The sequence below is a fragment of the Mus caroli genome, unplaced genomic scaffold, assembly GCF_978045245.1.
Source record: "Mus caroli unplaced genomic scaffold, Mus_caroli_1 scaffold_13, whole genome shotgun sequence".
In the NCBI taxonomy this organism is placed as follows: Eukaryota; Metazoa; Chordata; class Mammalia; order Rodentia; family Muridae; genus Mus; species Mus caroli.
Genome location: NW_028227268.1, coordinates 120,301,785 through 120,325,043, shown reverse-complemented (window position 1 = coordinate 120,325,043; position 23,259 = coordinate 120,301,785). Strand labels below are relative to the sequence as shown.

General features: G+C 43.5%; 1 protein-coding gene across 7 annotated transcripts in view; it reads right to left on the bottom strand.

Annotated features, from left to right (window-relative positions):
• The window catches only part of LOC110306231 (protein SFI1 homolog), a 75,477-nt gene that overhangs the window by 33,042 nt on the left and 19,176 nt on the right, over nt 1-23,259 (bottom strand). For 5 of the 7 annotated variants that reach the window (XM_085829178.1, XM_085829174.1, XM_085829175.1 and 2 more), the window contains 3 exons: nt 18,538-18,648; nt 16,559-16,653; nt 9,604-9,721 (listed from right to left, as the gene is read on the bottom strand). The exons of 1 other annotated variant lie outside the window; for it this stretch is intronic. In XM_085829178.1, the coding sequence (XP_085685304.1) occupies nt 9,604-9,721; nt 16,559-16,653; nt 18,538-18,648 (324 nt within the window). The remainder of the gene's footprint in view (nt 1-9,603; nt 9,722-16,558; nt 16,654-18,537; nt 18,649-23,259) is intronic. One more of the 7 variants, XM_085829180.1, reaches the window with a different exon arrangement.

Sequence of the window (23,259 nt, the reverse complement as noted above, 5' to 3'; positions counted from 1 at the left end):
TCCGTGGTGACCGCCTTATAGTCGGTCCTGAGGCAGCATGGCTTGAAAATCTCCACCAAGACACTAGAAGGCTTTGTGAAAGAGATAGATCACATAGCACCGTGGTTTGCGTGCTCAGGGTCCTTAACTATCCCCTCTTGGGAGAAACTCAGGGGAGATTTAGTTGGGGAGCAGGAGAACGGCAAACTTAAAGCAGGAACCATGCTGTTGTGGAAGCTCATTAGATCGTGCTTAAAGGATGAGGAATGTCAACAAGTAGTTAAGGCAGGGCAGAAAATTCTGGACGAAGTTCAAGAAAGCCTATCAGAGGCAGAGCGGGGAGAGAGAGTAGGAGCAAAGAGGAAACATGGTGCACCAAATAAGCATACAGGCCTTTCCACGGGTCTCGAACCCGAGGAAAAGATTATGTCGGGGAAGAATACCCGGGGAGAGATAAGAAGAAAGGAGGAGAAAAAACAAAAGAAAAAAGCTCAATCAGCGGAGGTCCCTAGAAGAGGGAGCCGATACCCGCCGCTAGATGAGTTTAAGGAGCTAGCTCTTAGCAGCTCAGAATCAGATGAAGAACTAGGCCCCTCTGAGGAAACAGACTTGGAGGAGGAAAAAGCTTGTTATGAGAGAGAAAAGTACCAGCCAGATAAAATGCGAGCTAATCAGTCAAGAAAAAAGCCAAAAGCGGCTGGCGAAGGCCAGCTTGCTGCTCGGCCTCCGGGGTCTCGGCTTCAAGGTCATAGTGCACCTCTGCCCTATGCAGAGCCCCCGCCCTGCGCCCTGCGTAGTGCATCAGCCCTGCGCAGAGAGGCAGTGCACAGACTCGTTCATTCCAAGTGAGGAACAAAGGAAGATGCAACAGGCATTTCCGGTCTTTGAAGGAGCCGAGGGTGGGCGTGTTCATGCTCAGGTAGAGTATATACAGATTAAGGAGCTTGCCAAGTCTGTCCATAACTATGGAGTCAGTGCCAATTTCACTGTACCACAAGTCGAAAAGCTTGCGGCCTTGGCAATGACTCCCGGGGACTGGACAACGGTGATAAAAGCTGTGGCTCCAAATATGGGAATGTATCTTGAATGGAAAGCATTGTGGCAAGATTTCTGCCAGACGCAAGCAAGGGCTAATGCTACCATGGAGTGAAAAAGGAGAAAAGAGAAAAACAAAAGATAATATAAAATATAAAGATACAAAAGATAATATAAATTATAAAGATACAAAGGATAATATAAATTAAGTCAATTTACCCTCCTCTCAAGGACTTTGACTAAAGAGGCAGCCTTCATTAAAGGCTTAAAGATAGCTCTCAGGGTCACTGTGCCTCCTCTCTCATTATCTGGCAGTATTCCCAGAAGAAGGAGATAAGGAAGTAGAGTCTGAACATGAGAAAGAGAAAATACATTTTAGAAAATCAGTTATCCCCTGTTTGGGATCTTTTAGCAAAAAAGGGAAAAAATGAAAATAAGCTATTTCAGAGCTCTTCTGGGAACAGAAGAAAAATGGGAAACGTCCTACTTTCTCTCTGGCTCCTATGGAGATTTTCTTAGCTCTGGTTAAGATATCTGTGTCCCTTTGAGACACCAAGTTCTATTCCCTGTCTGTCTATTGTCTGTTTTTGGTCTGTTAATTCATGTTTGTTTTTGTTTTGTTGTTTGAATGGTTGTTGTTCTGTGTTTCATGTTGAAAAATATAAATGGTTAAAACTTTATATGCTGGCTGTCCATCCTTTAACTTGTTTGAAAAGCAGCCGCAATTTGCACAGCACAAGCTGATAAATTAGCTGCACTGTGGCTGGGAGCCAAGTACAGCTGGAAAAGCCTTGCTGAGGGCCAATTGCAAACAGAGCTCTTGAAGGGACAGGCAGCCTTTAGCTTGTAACAGAAAGTTAGCTTAAAATTGGGAACTCAAGGTTGGAGTCTTTCTAAACAACATAAACAAACACAGGAAAACAAGTCTTTAAAGATACTTCAACATAGGGATAATCTTTGGGCCAGGACTCTGGCAGAGTGTTCAGATTGAAAAAGGTTTGCATTTGGGTTGAGGCAGAGCTCAGAGGGGAGCAGCCTCAGCTCCGCTTGTGTGGCACTTCTTAGAGCCTTATTACAGACCTAGCCAGATGTTGTTCTAAATAAAATTTAAATTCAAAGTTTATAAAAGGTCAATTAGGCTGTGAAATTTATCAATACACTGCGATCTGACTTGCCTACTCTATATAAAGTTATACTGTACAGAGTTTGCTTACATGTATAAGTGTCTGTTCCTTGTTCCAAACAGCCATTAATTTGGTTATTGCAGAATATTGATGTTTGATCTATTACATACCATCATATAAAGTAAAATTGATAATCATTATCCCAAGATAAGTTAAAAATTTATAAATTCATGCATGCATGCATGCATCCCATTTACTGTGTTTAAAAAATAGTCTTTATATGAGAGAAAAGTATATGTAAATTGAATCACATGCTTATCCTGTTTCAGCACAGATAATTAAATTGTGTGCTGAAGATGGTGTTTAAAAATGTTGAACAGGGCTAGTGAGATGGCTCAGTGGGTAAGAGCACCCGACTGCTCTTCCGAAGTCCAGAGTTCAAATCCCAGCAACCACATGGTGGCTCACAACCATCCGTAACAAGATCTGGCGCCCTCTTCTGGAGGGTCTGAAGACAGCTACAGTGTACTTACATATAATAAATAAATAAATCTTTAAAAGAAAAAAAAATGTTGAACAATCAAACTTTAAGTTGTATATTAATAATTAATATTATATCTCAGAGCTTACAATTGCTTATGCAACTTATAAGAAAAAATACTGTTTCTTTAAGAAAATTGTTTTTGGGCAGTTAAGAAATTGTCCTAAGTTGCCTGGAAAAGACCCCCAGGATTTGCTTTTGTGTTATAGAGGTTTACATAAAGCTTTAACTAATAAAGATTACAGATAGCTCCTGAAAAGATACAAACTCAGGATTCTTATATTTATTTGGGTTTTAAAAGATAGTTATTTGCAGAGACAACTTAAAGACTTTCTCTAGGGCTGGTGAGATGGCTCAGTGGGTAAGAGCACCCGACTGCTCTTCCGAAGGTCCAGAGTTCAAATCCCAGCAACCACATGGTGGCTAACAACCATCCGTAACGAGATCTGGCGCCCTCTTCTGGAGTGTCTGAAGACAGCTACAGTGTACTTACATATAATAATAAATAAATCTTTAAAAAAAAAAAAAAAGACTTTCTCTAATTTCTGATTAATAAATAAATAAATTATACACAAGTGACTATAATGACTTTTCAAGCATTCTAGTTACAATCTCTCTTCAAGAGAAACAATTGAAAGGTAATTGGTCACTGTTCATGTTATATTAAAACTGACTAACAGTTCAGTATCTAAAATTTTGATGAAAATACAAGATTGTATTTTGATGTGCGAGCACCGTTTTTATATTCAACCTATTAGAGCACATACATCATTACCTGGCTCCTATTCAAGAGAAAAATTCCTAAGCTGAAGTTAGCCACTGGCAAGAAAGACTAAACAGATAAGTCCTAGCTGTTTATTTTGTAAATCTAAATAGTATATATGACTGATGCTTCCTAAAAGCTCTATGGTTTTAGGCTGAAAAGCCACTCTAAAAACAAATGTTCTGTTCTTGTTAGTCAGAAACATTCATGACCTACACCTGGCATCAAGGCAACCAACTCCCACAGGCTATGTTCTGGGGAGGACACGGAATGTATATGAAGGCCTCCATCTCAAACCGGTCATTAAGTAACTAAGAAAATTAAAACTTCTTTAAAAAACAAAAACAAAAGGGGGGATAGAAGCTATGACATCAAAGATGGCTCTATCCCTTATAATATTTACTCTTAATTTCTTAAAACTGGATAATGCTGGGAGATCACCAGCTGAAAGGCACGGACAATGGCCTCAACCACTCAATGAAATGGTCAAGTGGAAGAATGTCCTTGATAATAAATGGTATGGCCTGGATCCTATCTTAATAAGATCCAGGGAAGCTGTCTGTGTTTTTCCACAGAGTGAAGACAACCCGTTTTGGCTGCCGGAACAACTCACCTGCAAGATATTCATCAAGAATGGTGTGGAAGATGCTGACCCCCCAGGACTGTTCCTGATCCTGACAATGCTGGGCGAACAGAGATGGGCCATAGTAAGATCATGGCCAGTACCTCTACCGGTACATTCCAATTCTTCTACCTTTGTTTTTGGCAACTGAATATTTTTAAAGAAAAAGATTATCTCTAATTGGGCAGATTCCATTAGCCAAAATAAAGTGAGCTCTGGAGTGTTATTTAATGCTTTAACGCAAGTTGCTCAAGGAGCACAATCAGGCTCAAGTGATGTTGGAAATAATGTAACTTCACCTATAAACATCACCACGATCATGATAAAGGGAAATGCGACTATTCCCAAAAGATCATGATGGCCTGTTGACAATGCTACTGCTATATGCAGCATGCCTTGGTGTCATCTGGACCTTGCATTTCCTATAGTTTTTTCACCTTGTCAATCAAAATATTTTTCCTCAGAAAGAAATAGCAAAGGGTTTTGTTTTGTCACCTCCATTGGATTTTGCTGTAATGAATGATAAAGGAGATGCTACAGAAAAAGAAAATATTTGGCCATATTACCAATGGATTCTAAGTAATGAGGCAGGTGCTAGTGCCCAGCTGAAGGGAGGGCTGATGATTTTGAATCAGTGCCTCAATCTGGTTAAGGAACAGATAAGTGTTCTATACCAGTTGGCCCAGTTGGGCTGTGAAAGAAAATTAGGTGCTCTGTGCATTACCAGTGTTCAATATGAAAATTTTACTCATGCAGCTAATCTGTCTAGACAGGTTTCTTTGGATCTTGCAGGAAATTGGTCTGAAAGATTCGATGAGACCCTTGAGGCCCTGAGAGCGGCTGTTCTCAGGATCAACTCGACGCGAGTGGACCTGTCATTGACAGAGGGTCTCTCCTTCTGGATTTCATCTGCGTTTTCTTATTTTAAGGAATGGGTGAAGGTAGTTTTATTTGATGCTACCATCTGCTGTGAGCTTGTGTTCATGCTCTCGTTAGTTTGTAAGCTCAGAACCCAACAAAACCGTGACAAGGTCATTATTGCTCAGGCACTTGCTGCCATTGAACAAGAGGCCTCCCCTGAAATTTGGCTGTCCATGCTTAAGACCTAAATGGCATCTGAGTTCTCTGCTATTGCATCCCACGGATTTGTGGATCCATTGCACTGGGATGTAAGAGCCTCAACGCTCATTGCTCAGCACTTGCACTTCGCTGAGGTTTACTAATTCGTTTTTTGGCTGGCCTCTTTTATAGAGTTAGCCCTAGGTCATTTAGCAGTTACTGTCACATAGTACTGCGGTATCCAAAGACGGGAAACTTTCCTCATGCACAGACCAACCTAAGACACGGGACCTGGTGGCGATAGGGAAAGGCTGTGACACTGGAGGAATGACCTAAGACAGGAGCCACAGCAGATGGACATAACTGCAGAGGCCTACACCAGCCTCGATTTTTAATAAAATAAAAAGGGGGAGATGTGGAAGCCGTGCACAGTCGCCATTACAAGATAGCGCTGGCTTCCTGAGTGCCTAACTAGTAAACAAGCAATGTGCACAGGTGCTGGAGTAAATTCGTGCCAAGTCACTGCCCATCCCGGGGCGTAGTAGTGGGGTGATGAGTGAGCAGCTAATCAGGAGCTGACATGTCACACAGAGGGGTATTTAAGCAGCTCCATTTTCCAGGTTCGGGGTCTTCCTGATAAGTAAGCAATAAAGCTTTGCCGTAGAAGGATCCAGTTGTCCGAGTGTGTTTTGCTGGCGAAACGTTACAAGGACATCATGGAATTGAATTCAGCCCACTGGTTACCATAGCTATGATGGGTGTGCCTTGGAGAGGCAGAACACGCGGACTACATGTCCTGAAGACTCCAATGCTGCTGTGCAGTTTTGCTCTGTCGTCTTAATCTAAGAATTGTACAAAAACTCTATGGGGGCTTCCAGCCCCTAACTGAGCAGTATCTCTGGCACTCACATAACAGAACTTGACCTCTCTCAAGCACTCCTGCTGGTATATATTAATGATTCAATTACCACCCTTGGAAAGAACTTAGAGATGTAGCTTGTTAGCAATGACTCCCACCCTTAGAAAGCATTTGGAAAAACAGATTGTTGGTGACGATAGGTCGAGATGCTTTTGTTAGTGGCTCTGATGTAGAAAACCTTAGAGAACACTCTCCCTGGCTGAGCTAGGGATTGTTTAAGGCTAGAGGATAAGAACAATAGCAGGCTGACTAGCACTGGTAAAGCAAGATCAAGGTGACGATTAACTTCTTGTACTCATTTTTGCCTTCAGATTACTTTTTAAGATAAATAATAAGACCACTGATCCTTTCTTTGTACCACAAATTGCTGCCTTCCAGAAAGAGAAGCTGGCTGACAAAATTATCCTGCTTGCTACTTTGTTAATCTGTAAGTTGCTTAGTTACACATGTATGTGGGTTCTTGGGAATAATTTGTTTTCTTTTCTTTTTTGTTACATGTACTATGTAATACTTTTCATGTAAAGGTATTAAGGAACACACTGCTTTTTCATAATCATTCACTAGAGAAAAAATAGAATGTAATCACACTGTAACTTTATATTGTTTAAAAGGTTTTGCTGGGATATATAAGCTATGGGAGAAAAAATAAAGCTGGAGCCTGCTTGTTGGAGCTTTGCTCCAGTCACACAGCGTGTGACTGTATGTATGTGTGTGAAGTTGTTGGAGCTTTGCCCCACTCACTCAGCGTGTGACTGTATGTATGTGTGTGAAGTTGTTGGAGCTTTGCCCCACTCACTCAGCGTGTGACTGTATGTATGTGTGTGAAGTTGTTGGAGCTTTGCTCCACTCACTCAGCGTGTGACTGTATGTATGTGTGTGAAGTTGTTGGAGCTTTGCTCCACTCACTCAGCGTGTGACTGTATGTATGTGTGTGAAGTTGTTGGAGCTTTGCTCCACTCACTCAGCGTGTGACTGTATGTATGTGTGTGAAGTTGTTGGAGCTCCAGTCACTCAGCGTGTGACTGTATGTATGTGTGTGAAGTTGTTGGAGCTTTGCTCCAGTCACTCAGCGTGTGACTGCATGTATGTGTGTGAAGTTGTTGGAACTTTGCTCCAGTCACTCAGCGTGTGACTGTATGTATGTGTGTGAAGTTGTTAGAGCTTTGCTCCACTCACTCAGCGTGTGACTGTATGTATGTGTGTGAAGTTGTTGGAGCTTTGCTCCAGTCACTCAGCGTGTGACTGTATGTATGTGTGTGAAGTTGTTGGAGCTTTGCTCCAGTCACTCAGCGTGTGACTGTATGTATGTGTGTGAAGTTGTTAGAGCTTTGCTCCATTCACTCAGCATGTGACTGTATGTATGTGTGTGAAGTTGTTGGAGCTTTGCTCCAGTCACTCAGCATGTGACTGTATGTATGTGTGTGAAGTTGTTAGAGCTTTGCTCCATTCACTCAGCGTGTGACTGTATGTATGTGTGTGAAGTTGTTGGAACTTTGCTCCATTCATCAAATGTGTGTGTGTATATGTATGTATGTATGTATGTAAAGTAGTTGGAGCTTGCTCTTGCTCATTGGAACTTGTTGAAGTTTGCTTCATTCATCCAGTGTGTGTGTGTGTGTGTGTGTGTGTGTGTGTGTGTGTATGTGTGTGTGTGTGTGTGTGTGTGTATGTGTGTGTGTGTGTGTGTGTGTGTGAGATTCTTTCCCCCCTTTTCTTTCTTTTTTCACCGACCTCATACGGCCCCCAAAGGAACTCTTCATTGGCCTCCCAGGGAGCATTCTCATTGGCCCCAGTCAACTGCCAACTCTACACCCTGCCTCAGTTTACCCTGGATGTCAAAGCTGGTCTTTGACAACTTTGTCCTGTGTGTGCAATGCTGGTGAGATGCAGAGCAACAGAGAGTGAGTCCTCATTTTTTTTCAATGACAAATTTACAAGAATTCAGATAAGTCCTTCAATTTTTCTAAGCCTTCTGTAAATGATGATGTATATAGTAATGTACTTATATTTCATGCCAAGAATTAAATAAAATACTTTACATTTTAACACATATACAGCATCACCTGTGGGTGCAGACCTATAACCCCAACTATTTGGCTAAGTCAAGAGAGCCAAAGGCCAGATTTCTGAGTTCGAGGCCAGCCTGGGCTACAGAGTGAGTTCCAGGACAGCCAGGGCTATACAGAGAAACCCTGTCTCAAAAAAACAAAACAAAAAAAAAAAAAAACCAAAAACAAAAAAAAAAGAGAGAGAGAGCCAAAGGCCAAACACTAACGAGCTTGGGCTACAGAGAAAATTCAAGGCCAGATTATACAAAATAAAAAGTAAAAAGACAGCTGGGAATCTGGGCATGGTGTAATTTCATTTAATCCCAGCACTCAAGAGGCAAGAAGAGACAGGCAGAAGTTTGTGAGTTCAAAGCCAGCCTGGTCTACAAAGAAAAAAAGACAGCTAAGGACATGGCTCAATGGTGAAGTATTTATCAACCACGTGATAGACCCTACATTCACTCCCCTGTACCACCATCCTGACTGATATTTCTGTTGCTGTGGTGAAACACTATGACCAAAGCAACTTGTAAAGTTAAGGGTTTATTTGGCTTACATATCCATATCATGGTTTATCAATGAAGGAAGTCTGGACAGGAACTCCAACAGAAAAGAAGCATGGAGGCAGAAGCTGATGCAGAGACCTCTGAGGGGTGCTGCTTACTGGCTTACTCCTCGTGGTTTGCAAAGCTTGCTTTCTTTTTTTTTTTTTTTTTTTTTTTTTTTTATTTATTTATTATATGTAAGTACACTGTAGCTGTCTTCAGACACTCCAGAAGAGGGCGCCAGATCTCGTTGCGGATGGTTGTGAGCCACCATGTGGTTGCTGGGATTTGAACTCTGGACCTTCGGAAGAGCAGTCGGGTGCTCTTACCCACTGAGCCATCTCACCAGCCCCCAAAGCTTGCTTTCTTATTGAAGCCAGGAACACCAGCCCAGGGATGGCACCACCTACAATGAGCTGGGCCCTCGTTCATCAACCATTAATTAAGAAAATGTCCTACAAGCTTGCCTACAGCCCAATCTTATGGTAGTGTTTACTCAATTGAGATTCCCTCCTTTCAGTTAACTAACCCTCGCTTGTGTCAAGTTGACATAAGATAGCCAGCTCACATCCCTACCCCCCCCCTTTTTGTTTTCTTTTGTTGTTGTTTTTTCGAGACAGGGTTTCTCTGTGTAGCCCTGGCTGTCCTGGAACTCACTCTGTAGACCAGGGTGGCCTTGAACTCAGAAATCTGCCTGCCTCTGCCTCCCAAGTGCTAGGATTAAAGGCATGCGCCACCACCGCCCAGCCCCAAAAATTATATACACAAAGTTAACAAGGTTTAGAACATTGTAAGCACTTAATTAGAATTAATCATGATTATATAAAAACTCAATATTATAGTTGAATGTTGTCAATGGCTATTAATAGGTATCAACTGTGTTCTAAGCTAAGATGAGTGAATTAAAGCATCAAACCAATGCTGAGGTAAAATGACATTTGCTGACCTGTAGTTCCCCACTCACTCACCATAAGACACTCTGCCTCCTAAACTCTAGAGCAGTAGTCTTCATGTGAAGTTTGGTCCTACGAGCAACCATGTATATCAACCAGGACTTCCAGGCTTGGCACATCTTCTGTTTCGTATCTAAAGACATCAAAGAGATATCTTTATAAAAAGGAGGAAACTGGACTGGAGGGATGGCTCAGCAGTTAAGAGCATGTACTCTTCTCGTCCAGGTCCAGTTCAGTTCCTAGCACCCACACTGGGCAGCTCATAACCACCTGTGACTCCAGCTCCTGAATGGATCCAATGCCTTTCTTCTGGCCTCTACAGGCATCTGCACATTTCTACACACAGATATAGACACATAAACATAACTGAAAAGAAAAGGAAAGAAAAGAAAAGAAAAGAAAAGAAAAGAAAAGAAAAGAAAGGAAAAGAAAAGAAAAGAAAAGGGGTAGAGAGGGCCAGTGAGATGGCTCAGTGATTAAGGGATTTGCTGCCAATCCTGGTGGTCTGAGTTCAATCTCTGGAACCCACACAAAAGCGAAGAGAAGGGACCTCTGCAGGCCTCTGCTGACCTCACACAAGCATGCATGGCACACAGGAGCCACACACGTTTAAACAAGCACACACATGTAAGAAAACATTTAAAGGGTGTGAGGAATATATTATTTTGTGTTATGATTTTCTCAAGGACTTTCTGTACTTAGCCCATCTTCAAAGTCTGTATCTGTTTTCTAGCCTCCAAGTGCCCTCTGCTGGAAATACAAAATGAACAAAGATTCAAGACAGCTCAAGTGACAAGTGGTGATGTTAACAAACTTTTAAAGGTAACCTGCACTCTGCCCACTGTGTGGCACCCCTGCCACCTCCTCCTTCTGTTTCTTTGAGACCAAGTCTCTATGTAGCCTGGCAGGTTTGGAACTCTCTCTAGGAGGGTGGACCAGGCTGTCCTCAAACTCATAGAATCCGCTTACCTCTGTCTCCCAAAGTGCTAGGATTAGAGGTGTGCACTACCACATCTGACCGTATTTTTCAAGACAGGGCCTCTCAGTAAACTTGGAGCTGACCAATTAAACTAGACTAGCTAAGCCAGGAGCCACAGGAATCCTCCTGCCTCCACTTCCCCGTGCTAAGAGTGGAAGCATGCCTGGCTTTTCACGTGGTTCTAAGGAACTGAACTCGGGTCCTCATGCTTGCCTTGCAAAGCAGTTCAGTAACACCCATTTTCCCAACTGTGGAAACAATCTTATACCTAAAAAAAAATCAACTGACTTTCCTTTCTACTACAAAACGTTAAGCCATATCCATTATAACTATAAATGACAAGGAAGGCAGCAGGATACACATCACCAAGAAAATGCACATCACTTACAATAGAAAACAATCTATGAAACCAGGAAGGTGATGGCACACACCTTTAATCCTAGCACTCTGGAGGCAGAGGCAGATGGATCTCTGTGAGTTCAAGGCAGCCTGGTCTACAGAGTGAATTCCAGGACAGTCAGGGTTATACAGAAAAACCCTGTCTCAAAAAATAAAACCCAAACCCAAGCCAACTAACCAATCTATGCCTTAAAATAGTAAAAGAGGGGCTGGAGAGATGGCTCAGCATTTAAGAGCACTTACTGCTCTTCCAGAGGCCCTGAGTTCAATTCCCAGCAACCACGTGGTGGCTTACAACCATCTGTAATGGGATCGGATGCCCTCTTCTGGTGTGTCTGAAGACAGCAACAGTGTACCTATATATAATAAATAAATCTTTTTTTAAAAATTGTAAAAGAACTGAAATCATACTAAATAGCATCCTGTGACCCTAATGGAATACACTAGAGACCTTAACTGCGAGAGTTCAAGGCCAGGGCCTGAGGATCGAGGCAGCTCAGCAGGTAAGAACATTGGTTGCTTTTGCAGAGGATCCCTGCTCAGTTCCCAGCACCCACACAGTGGCTCACAACAGTCTGCAATTCCAGCTACAGGGGATCTAATATTTTCATCTGATTTCTGTGTATACCAAACACACACATGTTGTGCATACATATGTGAAGGCAAAATACTCATACATAAAATAATTTTCTAGCTGGGCGTGGTGGCGCACACCTTTAATCCCAGCACTCAGGAGGCAGAGGCAAGGGGATTTCTGAGTTCGAGGCCAGCCTGGTCTACAGAGAGAGTTCCAGGGCAGCCAGGGCTACACAGAGAAACCCTGTCTCGAAAAAACAAAAAATAAATAAATATATATATATATATATTTTAAACCTAGAAACAAGATAGAGAGATGGCTAACTGGCTAAGAGTGGTGCACCCACCCACCCTGTCCCCTTTGTCTTTCTATATAGCACTGGCTGTCCTGTAAGTCTGTATGTAGACTAGGCAGGCCTTGAATTCAGAGATTCTTCTAGCTCTACATCCCAAACGCTGGGATTAAAGAATAAAAGAACCAAGTACTGTTTGTTCTTCCAGGAGACCCCAGTTTGGCTCCCAGTACCCACTTTGAACAGCTTACAACTATAACCCCACTACAGGTGAATGAACATTTTCTGGCCACCATGAGTACTCATGTACATGTATGCACATATGCACACATATAAATAAAATAAAATATGTTTTTATAATTTAAGAAAAAGCATAGTGGTACAAGTCTTTAAACACAGCCCTCAGGAGACAGATACAGACAGATCTCTGTGAGTTTTAGATGTGCCTATTATTAAAAATAATCAAAATAAATATATATTTTTTAAAAATCGAGACAGGAGATGGGGAGATGGCTAAGTGGTTAAGAGTGGTACATGTGTCCCAGGACAACTAGAGCTGTACACAGTGAGCTCTTGTCTCAAAAAAAAAAAAAAAAAAAAAATCCAGAGAGAAGGCCAAATCCAAACCAAAGCTTGCAAAAGTAAGCTCAAGGTCATGACAGTAATACAAACCACAGAAGGCACTGGAGACAGGAAAGCCACAGGAGAATGCCATGCACACAGATGCTGGTTATTTCATGTCCTTGCTTACCTCCTATGGCTACAATACAACAATGACCAGAACCAACTTGAGATGGGAAGGGTTTATTGCACCTTCCAGGACACAATGCAGGGTCAGGGGAGCAAGCCAGAAAGCAGACTTCCTCCATGGTCTCTACTCTGCTCCTGCCTTGCATTGGCTCCTTCTGCATTGGCATCCTTGACAAAAGCCTCCCCTAGTCAGCTTTGGTCAGCATCCTATCACAGCACGGAAAGAAACTAGGACCCTTGACAAAGTCAATAAAACAGGTAAAGCTCGAGGCAGACTGACACAAACAGTCATCTCAGAAGAAAAGAGGAGCCAGGCGTGGTGGCGCACGCCTTTAATCTCAGCACTCCGGAGGCAGAGGCAGGCGGATTTCTGAGTTTGAGGCCAGCCGGGTCTACAGAGTGAGTTCCAGGACAGCCAGGGATGCAGAGAGAAACCCTGTCTCAAAAAGACAAAAAAAAAAAAAAAAAAAGTTAGAAGAAGAAAAGAGGGTTCCAAGGGTTTTGTGCCTGTGACCTCAGCATTCACGTCAGCTGGAACTGCACAGCAAGATCTGGTCTCTCAGAGTACAGTCAAGAGGACTAGGACTTCATGACGATAGATTCTGTGTACTATAACAGAGGACTACTGACTCATAAATCTGATGCCATATTAAAATGAGCCACTTCCTTGGAAGCTCAGTAGAGGGACTAAATCATCTTACACTACTAAAGCTTGAAGTCAAGCTAAAACCCCTTCAACAAAGAGAATCCAGGTATAGAGGACCTTATCAGATTTTACTAAACATTTAACGAAGAAATAATTTCAGCTCATTCAAGAGACTCAGGAAAGAGATCACAAGATTGAAGCCAGCCAGCCTGAGCAACTTACCAAGACCCTGTGTCAACATAAAAAAGAGGGAGGGTGCTTGGGGAGCTGCTCGCTCAGCAAGCTACTTGCAGCATGATCGTGAAGACCTGAGTTTGACCCCTCAGAGCCCCATGAGAAGCTGGGTGTGGCAGCAGGCACCTCGAATCCCAGTCCTGGGGAGGCCAAAAAGGAAGAGTAACTGTCTGAGTATCAACAGAAGATCCGATAGAGAGGCTGGCAAACTGCTCAGCCCTTAGTTAAATATACCGGCTGCTCGTGCAGAGGACCCAGGAATTCTCAATCAAAGATCCTGACAGAATGTAAACGGTCACAGAAGCCCTGAAATTGGCAAAATAGATTTCATTGTTAGTAGAAGTAACTTCACTGATTTAGAAAATTAGAGGTGCACGATGCTCTGGCCGCTCCTTGAACCCGTGTGTCTGCCAGTGTTCTGACCGTTCCTTAAACCCAAGTGTGTGCCCACTGCTGCACCTCACTGCCAGGTGTTTGTGATATTGGTTGCTGGGATAGAGTCAGAAAATCTCCCCAGCAACCACAGCCGGGCCAATCCGGAGTTGCTACACCTGCACCAGACTCTTTCCTTGTACCCCTCCCATACCCATTTCTTGAGAATAGACATTGTTTAGATCTGGAAATCCCCTACTCCCCCCCTTCTTTCCCCCTTAAGGACCTATAAAAACTGGGACCCCTTTCCCCTCGAGGTCGTCTCCTCTACCCCTGCGTGGGATATGAGTCGTCCCTAGAGCTCTGGCTTTCCCTGAATAAAGACTCATGTGGTTTGCATCAAGCTTGGTCTCTCGTGAGTTCTTGGGGGTCCGCTATTATCCCGAGGCCTGAGCGAGGGGCTCCTCAAGGAGTCTCTCATCAACACCTACATGGTGGCTCACAACCACCTGTCCAGGGGATCTGAAGCTCTCTCATCAACTCTATAGACACTACACACATGTAGTGCACATACATACACACAGGCAAAACAGTCAGACATATAAAATAAAAATAAAAACTTTTAATCAGCCACAGGTAGTTATGATATCATAAGGTTAGAATAATTGGAATAAAGTTTTTTTTGTTTTTTTTTTTGTTGTTTTGTTTTGTTTTGTTTTTTTAAGACAGGGTTTCTCTGTGTAGCCCTGGCTGTCCTGGTACTCACTCTGTAGACCAGACTGTCCTGGAACTCAGAAATCCACCTGCCTCTGCCTCCCAAATGCTGGGATTAAAGGCGTGCGCCACCACTGCCCGGCCTTTTTTCTTTTAAGATTTATTTATTACTATACATAAGTACACTGTAGCTTACTTCAGACGCACCAGAAGAAGGTGTCAGAGCCACCGTGTGGTTGCTGGGATTTGAACTCAGGACCTTTGAAGGAACAGTCAGTGCTCTTACCCACTGAACCATCTCACCAGACCCCTGGAATAAAGTTTTTATCATTATCAATTGGCTCTGAAATTATTGTATTGGCATCTTGTAAATTGTGATTTTTATTGATACATAAGTCTGATTGGTTAACTATAAGCTTTAAGAGTTTTGATTTTACCGGGTTACTGGGTATTGTGATATCTAACCACAAACTTGGTAGTTCAATTTGGTTACTAGATGGTGGGACAGAGCTGGCAGGGTCCCACTGGTGCTGGCACTAGAGTGGGAATGTGCCAGCTCTTTTTTAATATTACCTGCAACAAAAAAATCCAATAAATCTACAGATAAACTCCTAGAGCAAACATGAACTTAGCAAGGTACACAAAGCTTACATATAAAACTACAAATCTTCATAACCACAGGAGAAAATCTTTGTGGTCTTAGGTTACAGAGTTCATAGATATGACAGGTAAGATGTGAGGTTAATAATATAATCCAAAAATAAAAAGATCAACTAAACACTAAAGTTAAAAATAATACAGAGACAAGCCACAGACTAGAAGAAAACAGCTGCAAATCATGACCTTAACTGAAGGCTTATAACTACAGCGGACATCCACAGAGGGAGACATGAACACACACACCTCTGTACAGCGGACATCCACAGAGGGAGACATGAACACACACACCTCTGTTTAAGGGAGTCTTTCATTGTAGCCCAGGTTTGTCTCCAATTCCTGAGTTCAAATGACCTCTGCCTCAGCAGCCTTCCAAACAGCTGAGATTATTCAATCACTGCACTAGCTTTAGAATATATATCATCAGCACCAGAAAAACAAGATGAAACAAAACTCTCAAAACTGTAAGAACACAAACAACCCCATTTAAAAGATCTTCCATAGAGCTGGAACAATGGCTCAGTAGTTAAGAGCACTGGCTGCTGTTACAGAAGACCCACAATTCATGGCCAACACTCACATTGCAGCTCATTAACCATATGAGTAACTCCTGTTCCAAAACAGATGCCCACTTCTTTTGGGGGGCGGAGGGGGTGGTTTTGGTTTTTTCTTTTCTTTTTCTTTTTTTTTTTTTTTTTTTTTTTTTTTTGGTTTTTCGAGACAGGGTTTTTCTGTGTAGCCCTGGCTGTCCTGGAACTCACTCTGTAGACCAGGCTGGCCTCGAACTCAGAAATCCACCTGCCTCTGCCTCCCAAGTGCTGGGATTAAAGGCGTGCGCCACCACTGCCCGGCTCAGACGCCCACTTCTAACCTCTATAAGCACCAGGCACACATGTGAAGCACGGACATACATGCAGCAAAACGTTCAATATGCATAAAAGAAATAAATATAAAATAAATTTCTGAAAGAAAGGACTTCAACAGACACCAAAAAGATACAAAAACAAACCACAGACTAGGAGAAAGCACCTGCAAATCAAAACTTTACCAAAAGGGTCATAACTACAGCGGACATTCACAGCCGGACACGTGAACACGCACACCAAGACAGGGAAGGGCTACACTATGGGAGAGCAATTGTGCTTTGCTGAGTTTAAGGCAAACCAGCAGGTCCAATCAGCTCACACATACTGTCTAATAAGCTTCAAATGCTCAGACTACAAAATGTGTAGACGCAGCATCTGATCAGACAGGAGAGCCGACTAGATCCCACTCTACAGAGAAGAAAGGAAAGCAAGCATGTCTCCTGCTTCACCCCAGCATCTGCAGACACACACTCCCCTCTCTCACCATGATGCTCGGCTATTCGGAACCTCTTCCTCATCTCCCGTTGCTGGTGCACAAAGGACTTCCAGTTCTGGAAAATCAGGTTGTACAAGTAGTATCTGAGGAGCCAAAATGCAAACGGAGCTTACAGTAAGACAAAGTAACTCCTACCCAGTCGCGTCTACACTTAGTAACATTCTAGAAGAGGAAAGCTATAGTTGACAGAATTGAGGAGGAGTCATTATGGTTGTTTTGAATGTGGTTGCTACCTAAGAATAACACAAGGATTTCTCTGGGAAATAATGGACTGTTCTGATCCTTGATGGTAGAACCATCTAAAAAAATAATCAGGGCTGGAGAGACTGCTCCGTGTTTAAGAGCACTGGTTGCTTTTCTAGGACCTAGGTTAGGTTCCCAGCACCCTCATGACAGCTCACAACTGTAACTCCAGTTCCAGGGAACCTAACACCCTCTTCTGGCTTCTGATCCATGTGCATGGTACATAGACACACATGCAAGCAAAGCCCCTGTACATATAAAATAGCTTAAAATGCCAGCTTCCCTCCTCTCCACAGCACAGTGAGTTCTTTCCCATCCCGCTGTGCTCCACAATGTAAGGCACTCTTACTACCCAACCCTCTCAGCTGTACATCAGACACACTGCTTCTGTATTAACATCAAGCGCCTAAACCTATCAATCCCTGTAAGGCCTTGGTAAATTCATTTTCTCCAACCACAGTTGGAGAAGCTTCCCTCCTTGAAGGACTCACTCTGCACAGCCGCATGTGATAAAGATGGGGCGCTTTGCTGCTCCAAGGCAACTTTACTTTTCAAATCCTCAAAGCTGTCTGCTTTTTTAATCTGAATCAATTATAAATTAGAGCTGAATCTCACCTTACAAATGTGTGTAAAATGTTTTATTTTGCTTTTTAATCTGTAAAAATGTATCTTTAAAGTATTTTTGTAGTGCTGGAGAGATGGCTCAGTGGTTAAGAGCAGTGGCTGCTCTTCCAAAGGCCCTGAGTTCAATTCCCAGCAACCACATGGTGGCTCACAACCATCTGTAATAGGATCTGATGCCCTCTTCTGGTGTGTCTGAAGACAGAAACAGTGTACTACTCATATACATAAAATAAATAAATAAATAAAAATTAAAAAAAAAAACCAACAGAATTTTGTAGCCAAAAGTGTAGTGGTATACTCCTTTAATGCCAACATTTGGGAGGCAGAAGCAGGTGGATCTCTGTGAGTTCTAGGCCAGCCTGGTCTACAGAGTGAGTTCTAGGACAGTTAAGACTTGTGTTATCTATCTATTGTGTGGAGGGGTGCTTGGCACACAGTGGAAGGGTAGAGGTCTGAGGACAACATGCAGAACAGAGCTGGCTCTCTCCTACGTGGTTCTGGGGATCCACCTCGAGGCACCAGGAGGCAGCAGTGTCTTCACCTGCAAAGTTACCGCACTTACCCTAAAAACGGATATTTGATGTCATTTTTACTTTTCTCTCCATTTATTCCTTGCAATGTGAGTGGCAGAAAAGATACTTCTTTTGTGCCTTTTGTTTTTAAATTGTGCTTTTGGTGCTAGGGATTAACCCATGACGTTGTGCAAGCTACCATTTGCTCTCTCTTCAGCTACCTGACCCAGCCTATTTTCCAAATGTCTATGTGGGACATACCCTTTCTTGATCAAAATCAGTATGCCAGAGCTAATCACTTTACAAAACAAAACTCTCAGATCTAGAAATAAATGGAATGCGTGAGTAAACCTCCCAAGTCCTCAGCATGGCCCACACTTTCATCTGAATCAGAGGAGCACGCATATGGGTGTGCACAGACAACCGAAAATAAGTAAGGATTCACTTACGCTCAAAAGGATTTTTAAAAAGCTAGAAAGCAAACCAAAACTTTACTCCTCTGGAACCGAAACAAGACATTGGATAATTGTTTGACACTGTAAAATTTGTATTTCAACAAGCATAAAGTGATTAGACATAAAAGCCAACCTGTAGTGACAGTCAGCTCGGACACAGAGCTTCCACTCCCTCTGGGAGACCCACCATTCTTCCCTCCATTCTCCGAAGACCTTCTGTAGTATTTTCTGCTCATAGAAAATCCTAAGGAGATGAGAGAACATCAGAAAGCTGATGTGAGGTAGCTGGGCTGGCATCTCTGTGCTGTCAGCTCCACTTCACACTGCTCTTATCTTCTCAAGGAAACAGCAAAGCATGGTAACTGACCACTGGGTGTCAGATCAAAGCTCAGTATGGCATACACCAGGACCAAGACAAACCAACCACACTCAGAAATTCAGCTATTACAGATACTAAGGGAAAGCTGAAATCTTCACACACTATGCGGGAAGCGAAAACTATGCTTCTAAGGAGCAGGTGAGATAAAGCCACAGAAGCCGGACAACACGGGCTTGACCTCGGGACCATGAAAAGGTGGAGAGAGAGAAGTGACTGCCCAAAGTGGCCCTGTGGCCTCCTCGTGGGTATCATGGCATGTACACAGCTACACACCACACACAAACTTAATAATAGAAAATTAAAAGCACTATAACTGCCAACGTTTTAAATTGTAATAGATTAAATCAGAGACTTTTCATTCCCTCTTCACTGTGTGTGAAGCGGAGCACAGCAGTGCAGGTTCCAGAGACTGCGCCAAGTCCTGGGGCTGAAAGCAAGTCCCACTTTTTCTTTTCAGTTTTCTGAGACAGGGTTTCTCTGTGTAGCCTGGAGGGCATGAGTCTCAGTATGTAGACCAGCTTTGCCCTGAACTCACAGAGATCCTCCTGCCTCTGCCTCTGCCTCCAGAGTAGTAGGATAAATGGAGTTTGCCACCATCCCTGGCAACAGCAAACACCTTTATCCTCTGAGCCAGCTCCCAGGCCATCCCCATTTTTTCTTTATCTTGAACAGATTATCTTGGCCTTAAATTCCTAATTCTCCTGACTTAGCCTGCCAAGAGCTGGGATTACAGGTCTGTGCTGCCAGGCCCAGTCCTAAAAAATGTTTTCTATTTCTAAAAAGTGATAATTTTTTTGTTGTTTTTTTTTTCGAGACAGGGTTTCTCTGTGTAGCCCTGGCTGTTCTGGAACTCACTCTGTAGACCAGGCTGGCCTCAAACTCAGTATCCTCCTGCCTCTGCCTCCCAAGTACTGGGATTAAAGGCGTGGGCCACCACTGCCCGGCAAAAGTGGTAATTTTTATGTTATAGTAAGCCGAGAATCCTATATAAACCCCCTCTCCTCTCTCTCTCTCTCTCTCTCTCTCTCTCTCTCTCTCTCTCTCTCTCTCTCTCTCTCTCCCTTTCTCTGTCTCTACTACCCTCTTAACTCCCCTCCCCAAGCCCTGAATAAAGTCTATTCTATACCATAAAAAGAAAAGGAAAGAAAAGAAAAAGAGAAAAACAAAAGTGGCAGGGCTGCTGTCAGAAAGTAAGTCTTTTATAAAGTAAATCTTTATAAATCTGGCCTGTCAATGACTTTCCAATTTTGTTTCCACAATTCTGCAGGTTACTGGCATACTCTTCCTCCCGACATTCATAGCTGTTTTTAAATGCTGGCTGACCAAACTCAATGGCATCTTTGGAGGTTCCCTGTCTCAAAATGTCACGTCAAGAGTTTTTGGGGTTTGGGGGGTGGGGGCATTTTGTTCTTGTTTTTGTTTTATTGTTTTGTTTGTTTGGTTGGTTGGTTGGGGTGTTGTTGTTGTTTGTTTGTTTGTTTGTTTGTTTTTAAGACAGGGTTTCTCTGTAACAGCTCTGGCTGTCCTGGAACTTGCTCCAGGCTTGGCCTTGAACTCACAGAGATCGCCTGCCTCTGCTGCCTGACTGCTGGAACTAAAGGTGTGGGGCTGGGCTGAGGGGTCCTTGAAGGCTTTAAGACCAGAAGGGAAAGATCCATGAAGAAACAGGAATGAAACTCAGTTCAGCTCCACTTAGCCATCACTGGTTCAAATTCTGATACCAGGTCATTCAATTTAGTCATATTAGCACAGTACAATTCTGGAGAAAGTTAAGGGGGTTGAGTAAGTTCCAGGCACATGAGTGGCCAGTCTCTTCCCCTGAGGACCTCCAAACACCAGGTTCCACCCAAAAAAACATTCTAATTGCCTTATGGCCGGCCCCGGACCCGGGCCATACAGAGTAAAAAACCCAAGCTCAAGACTTGAAATCCCACCAATCCCTACCCTGGATGGAATCTACACCCTGGAAAGCTCCCACTCACCAAGAATCCTATATAAACCCTGTCTTCTGTCCAGTTCCCTGCTCCTCACCTGAACAGAGGTAGCCACCCTCCTTGGTTTTCCCTCCCAGTGAATCTCTTGTGTGAACTTTGTTGTATAGTGTGACTCTGTGATATTCCTTGGTTCTCAACTGCCAGGATGCCATTCCCCTCAGAGCTGTAACACATTGATTCTGTAACTCGCATAGCCCTCCCGGTGCCTGTGCTCCTCCTGGTGGTGGTGGGGTGGGTCATTTGAGCTGCAGTGGGACCCTAATCCTCATCTCCGGTTCACCAGATGCAATTAGGTAAGCTTCACCTTTGGTCAGTGCAAATGTTTCCCTGAATCCAAGGAAGTAACTGCTGAGCATATGGTACCCTTCTGGTACTCTTGGAGGAGGAGGTACCCCAGCCATAGTCTTTAAGGCTATGGCTGCTCCTCTTCACCTGACCCTGTCCCTCTACCCTTGGAGCTGCATTCCTGACGTTTCTTTAGGCCCAGCTGGGCTATTTTGCACTCTCTCCTGCCTTCCTTTCTCAGCTGCCTGTAATCCCACAGCTCTCCTAGGTCCTCGTGGTTTTTGTGACTCCATTTCCCAACCCTTTCCTATGGATGAGACTGAGATGCCAAAGCTATTAAATTTAGACTCCATTTTACAGAACCTGACCTAAGTTAGAACTCAGGTAGACTAACAGGCTGGTATCTAGCATTAGTTTTCAAGCTGCCCCCCAACAGAACCTGCACCTAGCTCTAGTCTCTAGGCTAATCCCCAACAAGAGCATAGTTTCCAGGTTACACCTCCAACAAGACCAATGTCTCCAGGTTATTCCCCTACACAAACAAACAAACAAACAAACCTACACCCCCAGGTTACAAGCCCATCCCTTGCCTAACGACCACCAATGCAGAGGGGAGCAGATATGAGTCCCAGCACCAGCCAATTATGTTAAAGGCCATAGCAGCTTTCCAATTAGATTCTTGCACACATATTCCCTGCTTGCTGTTTACTATAAAGCCTTGCCCCGATAGATATTCAGGGCTCCCCCACCACCAAAACCGTCCTGGGTGACAGTGGTGCATTGGGGGGCCTGAGCTAGCTCGAATAAAGATTCCGCTGTGAGTTGATCAGATTGGCTCCTGTGTATGTTTTTGGGGATCACTAGCATTTCCCTGGCACAACAGGACCACCCTCCTAGAGCTCAGGTTTTTGCCCCTGCCTTCTGGCCTCTACAAAAGCCAAGCACCAAGTCTCTCCTCCTTGAGAACTCCCTGAGTTCTGGGGACACCAGAAACTACAGGCCACAGTAACATTTTCCTTCCTCTCTCATCCATGGGAACAGTGTCTTCCATACCCTCTCATTACCCCTTGGGATGCCTCTTAGAAAACCTGCAGCCTCTCCACCCGACACCTGACTTGGAGGGCCCTAAATGTATTCACTTTTGCAATACCTCAGCACCCCTTAGATAATCTGTACAAAGGGCCATCTAATGGCATCCTGGATCCTAATGTTATCTGAGCAGGTGATTAGAGAATGGCGAGAGACTGCCTACTCCCTGTTTCTCTTTTCTCCCTCCAAACCCTGTTTGTTTTTGTTTCCAGGACACACTGTAATGTCTTCAACTTTTAAGTCACTCTTGATGATGTGTAAGCTTTTTCCACTGTGGGAACCAAGAGCCACAACTAGCAAAGGAGTAGGCCAGCTGCAGGATGCATATACTCCCAAAACATTCTGCTGACAGGTTCCTCTCAGCTCCCTTCTGCAGTGTCCTCTTGTCTGTAGGCTGAGCTCAAAATCTTCCTTCCTCCAAGCCTTCTTTGGTCTCAGCTTACTGGATTCAGTTTTACAGAGATTCTTTTAGGTATGAGTGGCATTAGATTGTGATTTTGTGCTCTCCCACTTCAATCCAGAGCTGGTTCTGAAGTTGAGGTACGGCTCCCTTTCCTCTAGACCAAAGGATGGTTGTTTAAAGATTTCCTCTAGAATCTCTGTCTCGCATCAGGCAAAGCCACCTGACTATAAGACAGAGAAAAGAGAGCAAAACAACATAAAGCAACAGTCCTTTCCCAGCCGGGACCATTGCTGCTCACCTCAAACTCTTTGGGCTTGGTTTAACTCTAAAACTTCTGCTAACCTATAAATCTTACCTCAAAATCTGTAAGCATGCTGGGCATGGTTAAAAACCGGCAGAATCTGTAACAAAAGGGTTAACTTAAAAACCTCATATCAACCAGGGTAAACGTAGGTAATGTTAAAGGAAGCACGTGGTGTGCTGCCATGTTAGGTGCTATCATCCCACTGGGCTGGAGACGGCCGCACAGTTTACAGTCATCTTTCCTAAGACTGGAAAGGATGGACTTCGCCATGTCATGTCATTCCCATCTTGATTAAACGTGAACACAAGTCCCATGGCAAGTTCTTCCACCTTTATTAAAGAAGTCCAGTGCACTACCCAGGCTTACCACCTCACCTTCCGCGATGTTTATATGACTATCAA